Source organism: Ursus arctos, unplaced genomic scaffold (assembly GCF_023065955.2).
Source record: "Ursus arctos isolate Adak ecotype North America unplaced genomic scaffold, UrsArc2.0 scaffold_16, whole genome shotgun sequence".
Classification (NCBI taxonomy): Eukaryota; Metazoa; Chordata; class Mammalia; order Carnivora; family Ursidae; genus Ursus; species Ursus arctos.
This window is the reverse complement of record NW_026622830.1, coordinates 11,351,787-11,364,783: the sequence shown is the minus strand read 5'-3', so window position 1 is coordinate 11,364,783 and position 12,997 is coordinate 11,351,787. Positions and strand designations below refer to the sequence as shown.

At 55.1% G+C, this 12,997-nt stretch overlaps 1 protein-coding gene across 1 annotated transcript; it reads left to right on the top strand.

The window, feature by feature from the left end:
- The first annotated feature begins 4,251 nt into the window (after window positions 1–4,251).
- Window positions 4,252–10,431, top strand: SNAI1 (snail family transcriptional repressor 1). Its single transcript, XM_026503712.4, has 3 exons — window positions 4,252–4,527; window positions 5,147–5,674; window positions 9,397–10,431. Exons 1-3 carry the CDS (start codon window positions 4,446–4,448, stop codon window positions 9,579–9,581), a joined length of 795 nt encoding a protein of 264 aa, XP_026359497.1. The 5' UTR covers window positions 4,252–4,445; the 3' UTR covers window positions 9,582–10,431.
- Window positions 10,432–12,997: the final 2,566 nt, after the last annotated feature.

The following is a 12,997-nucleotide window of genomic DNA, read 5'->3' as shown; positions in this document are numbered from 1 at the left end:
TTCAGGCAAGTGCGAGACACTCAAGAGGTTTTGTTTTTTAAATCAAGGAAGGATAAGGGTGGAGGTTGAGCCTTGACTCATTCCTAGAACTTTCTGTAGACAATGTCTTCTTCCTGGTCAAGATTAACTCTTTGATTGATTGGCTCACTGATTAATGATCTAATCAGCAGGGGCAAGTTGGCCTAATATACAAAGAGCTCTTAGCAACTAAGAAATTCATCAACTCTGTGACCAAAGGATATGAAGGGATAGTTCGGAAAATGGAGAAACAGAAATGGCTTTGGAGCGCGTGAAAAACGTTCCACCGCATTCATGTGAAATGCACATTGTGACTAGGAGGTCTCACTTTCCCTTATCAGATGGGCAAAGATAAAAAGTCAGACAGTACCCTGCCTGGGCCAGGTTTTAAGAAGGGGCCCTCGCTGCCCTGCTGGTGGAAGTATAATTTATTTTAACCTTTTGGGAGGACATTTGGACAAATGTATCAATATTTTATATAACATACCTTTGACCTAGAGTGCAAAGATATGTGTACAAGATAGTCATTGAAATTGCCACCTTGTTTATAGTAGCAAAAAATTGTAATCTAACCAAAAGTCTCAGCACGAATCCTCTTGTTAGATAAATTGTGTGATGTGGTATAATTCATACAGTGGAAGAGTCTGTAGTCCTGCAAAAGATTAAGGAAGCTGCGTGTAATGATACGGAATAATTTTCAAGACACTGAATATTGTTAATTGGGAGGAAAAAGCAAAGTGTAGGCTAGCATGTGGGCTCCCATTTGTGGTACATGAAGAAGGCATGTACATTTATATTATATTATTATATTAATATAAAGTAATATATAATATATTAATATACATATTAATATGTACATGCCTTGTTTCTATAAAGACCATCTCTGGAAGGTCCTAAAAGACACTTGTAAAAATAGTTGCCTTTGGGGAGGATATCTGGGATGAACGGAGACTTTCTGCTTTGGCTGGTTCAGGCACATTTTTAGTTATTGTTTTTACTTTTTTATTTTTATTTTTCTTAAGACTTTATTTACTTGACAGAGAGGCAGTGTGCAGCGAGACAGCAAACACGAGCTGGAGGGTGGGGAGGGCAGAAGAAGAGGGAGAAGCAGGCTCCCCGCTGAGTGGGGAGCCGGTCGCGGGGCTCGATCCTTGGACTCCAGGATCATGGTCTAAACCAAAGGCAGACACCTAACCCACTGACGCACCCAGGCCCCTTTATTGTTTTTACTTTTAGTGGGGGATGGACACCTGTGGAAAACGCAGGCCTGTGTTCAAATTTATCTTCCTCTCGGAGGCCATTCCTGGTCACATGAGATAGTCCCAAACTGTTCTGCAAGGCAGGTGTATCAGTTTTCACCCCCTTACGGCCGTGTGTGCCCAGCCCCACGCGGGGCGGCCCAGAAGCGGTCTCAGGGAGCGCCTCCGCCAGCAGAGGGCGCCGGAGGACCGGGGCGTGGGGCGTGGGGCGTGGAGAGGTCTCCTGGCGCTGCCGGGTCCGCGGCGGCTGCCGCCCACTTCCGGGAGGACCTGGCACCACTGCATCTAAAGTGTCGTCTTTCCCCCGCTACGCAGCCTAGGGGCAGCACCTGGGAGAGCTGGTCTGTGGTCCCGAGGCCTGGGACGAAGCCCCCCCACCCCACCTCGCGGTCTCCGCTGCTTCCAGGAGGGAGGGGAACGAGGGCGGGGGCCAGTCAGTCAGAAAGGAGGGGACAGCCCAGATCTGAGAATGGGTCCTCCCCTGCTTCCCCTCCCTCCCAGGCGCAGGTTCTTGTCCAATCGAGGAAAATGGAAAGCCGAGGCCCAGGCCATGGTGTCCGAGCATTAGCGGCCCCTGAACTCTACCTTTCAGGCATCTCCAGGAGATAGGATTTACTCTTAGGTTATGGGATTGTACCATGGATTGTTAATCCATGATACTGTTGATAAACATTTGAGTCATTTTCAATTTTTTGCTAATTTTTGCTATTAGGAACAAGGGTTCCGTGAATATTCTCTTGTTTCTTCTGAGTTCAGGGCTGGGCAGCAGTTCTCAGCTTTAATGGCTCACGAGAATCACCTGCAGAGTTTTTAAAAATGCTAATATCGGAGACCGCTTCCCCACCCCTACCTAGACTAATTAAATCAGGATGTCTGTGGAGGTGGGGCCCAGGCTTGGGTGTTCCCTAGCAGAATCTAATCTGTGGCCTGGGCTGAGAACCCCTGCGAGTAGAATGGCCTAGGAGTAGAATGCTGGGAGGAGGAGAGTCACCTGTTACTAGCAGATGCCAAACTTTTTCAAAGTGGTGCCCATTGACACTCTCCTCAGCATGGGACAAGAGTCCTGCTGCCCTCACACCCTCATCAACACTTGATATTGACCAAATTTCAACTTTTTTTTCTTTTGATGGGTGTGAAATGGTATCTCGCTGTGGTTTAATTTGCATTTCTCTCATTACTAATGAGGCATTTGGTGAAAATGACGAAACAGACTGAAAAGAAGCCAGGCAGGTGAAGATCTGGGGGAAGAAGATGCGTTGGGGTAGGGGGTGGCAGTGGCTGGCAGGTGCCAAGGTCCTGTGGTGGGAAAGGGCTGGGATGTGGAGGAACACAAAGAAGTGTGGAGGGAGATCATTGTGCCTGGGGAGTGGGGAGAGTGGCTCAAGACAAGGTCAGCATAGGTCGGATCAGCTGGGCAGAGGGCTGTGGTGAGGACTTTGGCTTTTACTCTGGGTGAGACAGGAACGTGGGAGGGTTTGAGCAGAGAGACAAGGTCTTACTCCTCCCTCTGGCTTCGTGTGGAGAATCACGACATTTTGGAACTAAATAGACACAGGAGGGGGGTGTGTTCTTCATAGTGACTGCATATGGCCCACCTCCCCCACCCTACCTTCGACTCACCAACTAGAACACAAGTTAGTGACGCAAGCAGACAGTTGTCCCTGCCCTCATTCTAGGTGGTGAGTAGGGGGACTTACAGGTTTTCATAGTCCTTGCTTCATAGATGGAAACAAGCTGGGGGGGGGGGGAGGACCTTTGGATTTATTTCTGTGCCCCCACCCTCACCCCCAGGCCTGGCATGGCCCTGTCTGGAGTGGGTGGGCTTACAGCAGAGCCCAGGGTGAGGCTCCAGCTGTCCCTCCCCTGGGCCCACCCCACATTTGATCAGTCAGCTCTCTCCCCCCCACTGTGGAGCCTGGTGTTAGGTACTTTAGACACAGGATTCATGACCTCCAGACAGGTGAGAAGACCCACCTCAGCCCCTCCCTTCCCTACTTTTTTCTCCCACCTGCCCAGAGTGATCTTTCTCAACCAAACTCTTAACACGTCCCTCCTCAGCTGAAAATCCTGTCTTGGCTCCCACTGTCCTTGGGGCAAAGTTCAAACTCCTCTAGGCCCTGGAGGCCCAGCAGATCTGACCTCTCCGGCTTGCCCACCCCACCCCCATCCCTGGGAGCTGCTCTCAATGACTCTGAAGTAGTTACTGATTCTAACCTCGGGCCTTTCCCCTCGGTATTTCTTCACTTCCTCTGGGAAGTTGCCCCGGACCCCCTGTCAGGTGACCCGCTTCTTGACTGTCACAGCGCCCTGTGGCCTCCCCCCATCAAAGCACACTTCCCTTTGCTTAATAATTGTCTGTTTACTTCGTCTCTCTCCCCCGCCAAACGGCGAGCTGCCCTTCGGTAGAGACCCCGACTGTTTCGTTCAGGACTGTGTCCCCAGCTCCGGGAATAGTGCCTGGCACGTAGCGGGTGCTCAGTAAACATTTGCTAAGTAAAGGAACGGATGCCTTTTGCGAGATGATGCCAGATTGCTTTGCAAAAAGGCTGTGGCATTTCGCACTGCCAGCAGCCACGTGAAGGTGTTCATTTCCTCGCATCCTCCCCCGAAATGTGTATCGTCCCTCGCTCTTTGCGAGGCGCCAGCCTGACCGAGGAAATTTCCGCCCCCCTCCCCGAGCCCGAGGCGGAGGCGGTTTCGGAACGTCAGGTGCCTGGACCCGCGGTGCGCGGCGCCAGGGGGCGCCAGAGGCGGACGACCGTGCAGCGCTGAGCTGGCGGGCGCGCGGGGTCCCGAAGGGGGTCCCGTCTCGCCTGGGGCTCTCGGTACCCGGCCCCCGCCCTCCCCCGCAGTCCGCTGTGCGGCTATCCGCTCAGCGCCCGCGGCCGGGCCTCCGAGCAGCCCCCGCCCGGCCCCCAGCGCCACGCGGCGCTAGCCCCGCCAGCCCCCGGAGCACCTGCTCGGGGCGTGGCCTTTGGCGAAGGCGCGCCTCGATTGGCGCGGAGGTGACAAAGGGGCGTGGTCTCATCCGGCCCCGCCCCACCCCGAGGCTGGCGTACTTAAAGGAGTTGGCGGTGCGTCTCCACTCACAGCGCAGCGGCACGGCCTCGCGGGTGGAGTATCTCGCGACCCCTGCGCGCCCCGGCGACCCCGGCTGCTTCGGCCACCATGCCGCGCTCTTTTCTCGTCAGGAAGTCCGCGTGCTCCCGCCGGAGGCCAAACTACAGCGAGCTGCACGACTCTTCTCCAGGTGAGTGGACGGGGTGAGGGACCCCGGGGGCTTCGGGGAGACCGGCGAAGGCCGCTTGGGGGCCCCCTTGGGGGAGAGGGCCTCGGGGGCCAAATGCAGAGCCCGCAACGGAGCCCGAGGGCCCGGCGCGGGGCAGTGTGCGGAGGGGCGTGAGGAGCCCGGGGCAGGTGGATGCGGGCGGTTGGGGAAGGGCTTTCCGAGGGCGGGGGTCTGACGTTGAGGAGACTGCGCGGCGGCCGAGCCCCGACGGCGGGGAAGCGAGGGGGCTTCTCTGGGGGAGAGCGCGGCCGGAGGTGGGGCGGGGGCACGCGCTGAGGAGGGGAGGCGCCGGCGGTGTCCCGCGGGCCGGGAGATGTGGGGCACAGGGGGAGCGCCCCCGAGTCGGGGCTGGACGGCGGCGCCCTTCGTGTAAGATCTGGAGGCCGAGGCGGGCGAGCCAGGCGGCCCGGCTGAGGAGGGGCTCCGGGCGGGCAGGACGGGCCGCCCCGGCCGTGATCCTTTCACTCCTCCAGTAGGAACTGAGTGCCGGCCCCGGGCCCCAGCCCGCAGCAGGCTACTGTTTGTTGACTGACTGCGCGACCGAATGCCTGACCCTGCCCTTCTCTCCATCTCCCCTCAGAGTTTACCTTCCAGCAGCCCTACGACCAGGCCCACCTGCTGGCGGCCATCCCACCTCCCGAGGTCCTCAACCCCACGGCCTCTCTGCCCACGCTCATCTGGGACTCTCTCCTGGCACCCCAAGCCCAGCCCATCGGCTGGGCCTCCCTTCTGCCCCAGGAGGTCCCCAAGGCCGTGGAGCTGACCTCCCTGTCGGACGAGGACAGTGGGAAAGGCTCCCAGCCCCCCAGCCCCCCCTCACCGGCTCCTTCGTCCTTCTCTTCCACCTCAGCCTCTTCCCTGGAGGCCGAGGGCTATGTTGCCTTCCCAGGCTTGGGCCAGTTGCCCACGCAGCTGGCAGGGCTCTCCGTGGCCAAGGACTCCCAGACTCGCAAGGCCTTCAACTGCAAGTACTGCAACAAGGAATACCTCAGCCTGGGTGCCCTCAAGATGCACATCCGGAGCCACACGCTGCCCTGCGTCTGTGGCACCTGCGGGAAGGCCTTCTCCAGGCCCTGGCTGCTGCAGGGCCACGTCCGGACCCACACTGGTGAGTGTCCCCGCAGGCTGCCGCTCTTCTCACCGCGGTCCCCGCCGCCCTCTCTGCCAGCTCTGGGGGGGCCTGGGCTTGCTGTGATTTTTCGAAGTGTGGAAACTGGGGCTAGAGTCTCCTGACTTCTGGCTCATGAGTTCAAGGGCTTGGCTCTCTGAAATGTTTGGCAGAAACATTGATTCGTTCATCGGCTAAGCAGATGGACGAAGTAGATAGCTTTATGTCTCTGCGGTCTCTGTTTCTCCACCAAATGGGTTGGAGTTGGATAGGGGAGAGGTGCAACCAACACCTTGCTGCTGGGCCAGGTGTGAAGGGGCCCACCTCACTCCACCCTCCCCCAGCCCATCCCCACCCCCACCCCAGCCAGGCAGGATGTTGTGAGACCCCCCACCTGGCTCTCAGTCCTGCTTCCAGAACTTCAAACCTTGAGTCGATGTTTCACCTCTGTCAGCCTCAGTTTCCACATCTGTAAAATGAACATAAGAACATCTTGTGGGGTTTCTGTGCCAGTTAAATGAAAGAAAGCACCTGGGCCACCACTTGATACATAAGTACACAGAAATGGTTTTGATATTTGCTCTGCTTCCATGCTGTGTGACCTTGTGCAAGCGATGTAAGGTCTGAGCCTCAGGATTATGATAGCATGATCCTAAAGGTGGATTCTGATAGCGTTTTATAGGTTGGCTATCAAGATTCAGTGGCTCCTTAATCACTTCATAATAATCTGCTCTCCACACCCCCACCATGGAGTAGATAAACTCAGTCCTATTTAGACCTGGGAGTACTTTTGCCAGCAGAAAACAGGTCTTGATGTTTCAAAAACATAATACTAAATGTGTAGAAAATTATGAGATGGAGCCTCTTCTGTCCTCTGGAAATGTGGAAAAGGTAGCCACTGTGTCCTTTCAGAACTTGAAAGGTGGTAGCCACCATATTTGGGGCTGCTCTTTGGGGAGTGACTTTGGGAGAAGGTTCAAGGGTCATAGCTATCAGCTTTGGGGTCAAGCTGACTGGTTTGGAGACCTCAGTTCTGGCATTTCCTGGCCCAGTGGCTGACCTCTGAGCCGTGAGGGTCAGTGGGGCGGTTTGTTAGGCCTGGTGTTTTGCAGGCATTATTGGTATTCTCATGACTCCTACGGTGTCCCTGGCATCCTCCCCAGCTTGCAGTCTATGGCTCCCCGTTTCTTACTTTGTGCACACATAGCCCTGATTTTAAAGGGACCTGATGTAAAGGTCCACCTGCCTGGCCTCTGTCTTGGGCCACTGCCCAGCTGGAGAGGACTCTGGAGGAGTGAGAACCCTTGGGGTGCTCCCCTGAGCCCCCCAGCTTCTCTCCCCACCCATCAGGATATTTTCATGTAAAGGCACGGCTGGGACACAAAAAGCCTGTTGAAATGCACCATCACCATCCTCATTGACTCCCATTGTGTGCCTTAATGGTGGGCCCAGTGGGTGGGGGCTGGGGGGGTGGAGCAGGTGCATGGGCCAGTGGTGCCCAGCACCTGTTCCGGGCCGCAGCTGCTGGCCCACAGCGTGTCAGGCCCCTTTAATCCGGGGAGTATCGCATGTACAGTGCCCCCCTCGGCGGCCTTTGTCCCTGCCGGCCTGGTGCCGATTTCACACTCGCCAGGATCACCATAAAGACGTCTGCGGGGGTGGGGGATCTGCAAGGGGTGCAGGTCTGTGCCTGCTGCTTAGACACACAGACCTCCACCCCATCACATCCTATAAGGCCTCCTTCCTTCTTTGTTCACGTTCATGTCTAATCATACATGACATAAAGGTAACGTTCGCCGAGCACTTGCTGTATGGGAGGGGCATTGCCCGTGGCTTCCTTCACCTGGGTTAATGCAATAAATCAACAGCCCTAGGAGGGAGGTGCTGTCGTAACCCCCACCTTACAGATCAGGAAACTGAGGCACAGACGGAAATCACTTTTCCAAGTCACAGCTCATAAGACTGAGCCAGGGCTCCTTCACCTCTACCAAGGAGGTGAGGGAAGGGACTTTCTGTGCTCTGGGGAAAGTAGGATTCCTTGCCCTTATCCATATCTGCATACAGTAAGCCCTTGGTTCACAAGGAAGCATGTGAAGGAGGAAGACCTTCACTTGGCCCTTGTAGTGCAGTCCTCAGACCCTTCAGGCCTAGTAGGCAGAGGGTGCTCAATAATGACAGCCAGTTAACTCAGACATCCCTTCCCTAGTCCTCCTGCTAAGTACCCCCCTGTTCTTGTGTGCTCTGTTTCCTTGTATGTCTGCCCCAGGAGACTGAGCCCTTGAATGGATGGCTCCATAGTCGGCCTCAGGCATCTGACTTCTGGACCCCTCCCTCCCAGTGCCCAGCACAGTGCCCCAGGCACCCAGAAGGTTGATGGAATTTATTCATTCCCTGCTCTGGAATTCCAACCCTAGGATTTAACAAATGGGCCGTGGCCTAGGGGCATATAATGCTGGGAGTGGGAGGGTAGAATTCTGTTTTTTAGTAAAGAATGTTCATTATTGCCTGGCACAGAATGGAAGCTCCATAAGAACTTGTTTAATGAGTTTATTATTCAGACTTTTTATTTAGGAAATGCTGCAGCCCCAAGGGAAAAACAACCTCACAACATTGTCAGTGTTTTTGGACTGTGAACTCTATCGTCTTAGTTGGGGCAGAAATTATGAAAAGTTGGTGAACAGCGGTTATCTGGTGGTGATTGAAGGGTCAGGCTCCTCTGAGGTTTAAAAAAAAAAAAAAAAGACTTATCTATTGTATAAGCACTTACCGAGCACTTACTGTGTACCTGGCTCTATATGCATAACTCTCTCTTTCAGCACAGCCTTAGCCAGGCAGGTGGTGTGAGGGCCACAGGTGGGAAGGGGTTTTAAACAAGTCATAAGGTAAAAAGGTTTCTGTAGCCTCTTGGGGGTCCCAGGCCCTATGCCCTTGGAATGAATTCAGGGGAGGCCCCTGCTCTCATGGGACTCAGTCTGATTGGGGGACAGACAAGACTTGAAATTACCAAACGTGGTCATCGTTATGATGGGGAAGCAGCTCAGAGAAGTGGCCTGACCTGCTGGGGGGAGGGGTGTGGCAGGGTGCCTTTAAGGCTGACTCAAGCTTTGTGTCCAGATGAAGTAAATTCAGGAGTGATAATGAGGAACACCCCCTACAGCCCCCTTCACTGGGAGGCTGTCTGTGTAATGGTTAAAATCACGGCTCTGGAGTCAGGCTGCTTGGTTCTTGCTGGGTGACCCTGTGTACGCTACTTGGCTTCTCTGTGCCTCAGTTTCACCAACTCTACACTGAGGACAGGGATAGGATTAAGTGAGTTAAGCGTACGGTGCTCCTCACTGTCTCTGGCATGAAGTGTTCAGTAATGCAGTTGCCGTCACTGTCCCAGCCGGCTTGCCTGGATAAGTGCTTTATTTACCGTCTCGGGGTTACCAGCTCCTGTGGGGGCGAGGGTGAGCAGCTCCATTTTACAGATGAGCAAATGGAGGCTCAGAGAAGCCAGATGACTTGCTCCAGGTCACATGGTGGAAAGTGGCAGAGCTCCCAATCATATCCAGGCCTTTGGACGCTAGATATGGCCTGGTTTTTCTGGGTCGTGGGATTCCTTCATGGGTGGGGTGAGCTGGGCTCTAAAGGCCTGGGTGGGTGGGCAGGGATTTCAGTAAATAAATGTCAGCTGTTATCCCAAGTGGTTTGAGCACTCAACTCCTGTTTTCTGTCCCCAGGCGAGAAGCCCTTTTCCTGCTCTCACTGCAGCCGTGCCTTTGCCGACCGCTCCAACCTTCGGGCCCACCTGCAGACCCACTCAGATGTCAAGAAGTATCAGTGCAAGACATGCTCCCGAACCTTCTCCCGCATGTCCCTGCTGCACAAACACCAAGAGTCAGGCTGCTCAGGGGGCCCCCGCTGACCCTCAAGGCTCCTTCTGCCTCTCCAGGCCACCCCCTCCACTACAGCCTCCCCAACTCCAGAAAGGAAGGCACACCCCCATCCGTCTCCCTGCCTCGGAATTCCCTTCGGAGCGACCCTGTTTGGCTGCGTTGGCCCCACAGGACTCTGAGGACCATTTTCCAGTTCTCTCTGCCCTAGGTGCCTCAGTAAGCTCAGAGAGAGGCCTTTCCGTGGACATTTCTGTGGATGGCTGATAGGGAGGGTGGCTTGTAGCCGAGTGTTCTGGAGTTGGGCTTCTCTGTGTGGGTTTGTGTGTCCAAAAGTGTTTGGATACAGCTGCTTTGAGCTCCAGGACAAAAGCCAACAGACTAATAGGAAGCTTCCCCCACTCCCATCCCCCCCCCCCCCCACTCAGGGGAACCCATCCTCCCCCACCCGGAACCTCAGGCCACCCCTCTAGGAGGTGTGACTAACTATGCAGTAATCCACCCCTAGGTTCAGCCCAGGGGCCTGAACACAAGGACATGTCTAGACCCCAGGTTGCCCCTGGGCCTGGGCAGCTGTCTCAGCCTCCTGCTTGTCATGGTGGCACCTGTCTCATGGGCAGTTTAACAACAGTCCCAAAAGGGACTGTGAGTAATTGCTGTCACTTGTTGGGGGCCTGAGTGGGGTGCTTCAGCCCGACCGATGTGTCTCCCAGAACTATTTTTGGGGTCTGACAGGTGGACCCGGGAGGAAGATGTTTACATTTTTAAAGGTACACTGGTATTTATATTGCAAGCAACATTTTGTACTAAGGAAACGTTTTGTATAGTTATATGTACAGTTTATTGATATTCAATAAAGTGGTTAATTTATGTATTAAAAAAGTCTACTTAGTTTTATAGAGGGGTAAGTGTTTTAAAGGGCCTTCAGGAAGGGAGGCGGCGGCAGGGATTCATGGAGCTCAGGTATTCCTGACACAGGCTGAAACCCTGTCCTTATAAACGTCACTTGGCTTCGGACCACTGCCTTCGACTGTCAGGGACTGTATTTGTGCAAACGCGTTTCCTCTGAGCCTGGGTGTCCTGTCTGATGGGGAGGGTGGGAAGCACCTGTGGACCAGTGAGCAGCAGGGGGCTGTGTGCAGGTTCCTTGCACTTCACGTTGTGACCCTGATTGATTCTCTCATCCATCATTTTGAGGCTGACCAGGTCCACAGGGTGAGAAGCCAGCTCGCTGGGTCTTATCAACTAGACAGGCTGCTGGGCTTTGCCCCAGCACTGCAGGTCTTCTGGGGAGGGGTTGACTGCTCCGAGATGGGGAGTGGAATGCAGTGAGCAAGAAGGGGACAGAGGATGTCCTTCCTGTTTCCAAGGGCTCTGGGCCTCACTCCGGCCTCCCTGTCGGACCCACACCTCTGTCTGGCTGCTGGGTACCAAATGGCCTTTGATGCAAGGAAATTGGCTGGCTGGAGCCAAGAGGGTGAGAAGCCAGGCCAAAGGGTAGGGGTCATGCAGCTTCCTGCTCGAGGACAGGACGGGAAGACGGTCCGCTTGTGTCCTGGGCTGGGATAATTCACTCCTGGCTGGCTGTCGTGGTGACCTCACCTCTGGGGCCCTCCTGAGGCCAGGAGAAAATGAGTGTCCTTTTTGAGCACAAAAGGTGCTGAAGGTGCCAGTTTCCTGCGGGGAGCTGAGCAGGCGTTGCAGGCGTCCCAGAGCTCCAGAGCCCCAGAGTCAGGCCGGGGGTGGGGGGAGCTTCATGTTCCAAAGGAGAGATGATTCTTTCTTCTAAACAGGAAATGGTGACCCGCAGGCCGGGAGCAGCCCTTAATGACTTGCAGCTTTCCTCCCAAAAGAAAAAAAAGTTCTCTAACAATCGCCAAATTGTAGCTGGCCTCCCTGAAGGGAAGTTAGGGAGTTGCGGGGGGTGGGGGTTGGGCACCAATTTGCTGAAGGCCTACTGTGTCCGCTGCCCGTGGTCTGTCACATACAGGCACTCCACAGTAGGTGCTGACACCAATGGTGAGGGAATAAATGACTTCACACACTCCTGGGGGGGGGGAGAAGACCTGGTGGAAACCCCTCCCTGGCATCTAAAGCGGGGTCTACCGGGCTCTGATCCTCCTGGGAGTCCGGGGTGCCTGGTTCGCACCCTTGTCAGGGCCTAGAACAAGGCTCTTCCCCACTGGGACCCCCAGTTTCTGCCTCTATAAAATGGGGGCCGTGATGACCCTGCCTTCCTCCCCAGAGCCTGGAAAGGGGCCTTCGGTGGTCTTGATGCGTGGCATGTGTGCCAGGTCCCGGTCAAGGCCCCTGGCATGGCGGTGAACAGATAGTCCTCCCTGCACTCATGGAACTTAGGTTCTAGCAAGGGAGATAGAAAACAAACACGTGACTAAATAAACACGCTGCTTTCCAACGGTGATGGTGCCAAGATGGAATTAGAGGGAGCCGTGGGGCAGGCTCGCTTGATAAGGCAGGCGGAGAACCAGAGCCCTCGCCGCGCTGACATTCCAGTTGAGACCTGAAGAAGGACAAAGTTCCAGGCGCCGAGGGAGCATCCAATGAAAAGGGTTGGAGGCTGGAATGAAGTTGCTCTCTGCAGGGAAAGACCAGGGCGGGTGGAGGGTGGGGGGCAGGATGGGACCAGTGAGGCGCCCATATCCTGCAGAGCCAGTGTGCGGCGTGAGGAGTCGGGATTGCAGCCACCCACGGCACCGAAGCAGGGGAGTGATGGAGCCTGCTCTGCTAGTACACGGGGTGCCCCAGCTCCCGCTGGAGAGCGCAGTTAGTGGAGTCAGGGGAGGAGAGAGACAGCTGGGAGCCCCGAGGTCCCGGGCAGAGACGATGCTGGCCTGGTTCAGGGTGATGGAGGCTGTGGGGCAAAGACTCCTTCAAGAAGCAGGGTGGCCGGGGTGCACACCTGAGTGCTTAGTGGGCCCGGGCTATTTAGGGTGATTAAAGAGGGATGTCGGCTTCTGGGGGTGGGGGTAGAGATAAAAGGAATGAGGAGGGACCTTGCGTCCTGATATGGAACAGTCCCCACTTAGCCACATTGGGAAGTGAAAAAAATAACCTGCAGTACATGCTCCCTTTTATATTTACACATGGAAATTCTGGAAGGACTTAACAATAAAATACTAAAGCATTTCTCTAGGGACTCACAGGAGGTGGAATGGGGCTACCGAGACAAGAGAGAAGTAGCAGGGAGATGGTTTTTTCGATTTATTATTATTTTAACGACTTTTTTTTAAAGATTTTATTTATTTATTTGACAGAGAGAGAGACAGCCAGCAAGAGAGGGAACACAAGCAGGGGGAGTGGGAGAGGAAGAAGCAGGCTCCCAGCAGAGGAGCCTGATGTGGGGCTCGATCCCAAGACTCTGGGATCACGCCCTGAGCCGAAGGCAGACGCTTAACCGCTGTGCCACCCAGGCGCCCCCCCCCCCCCA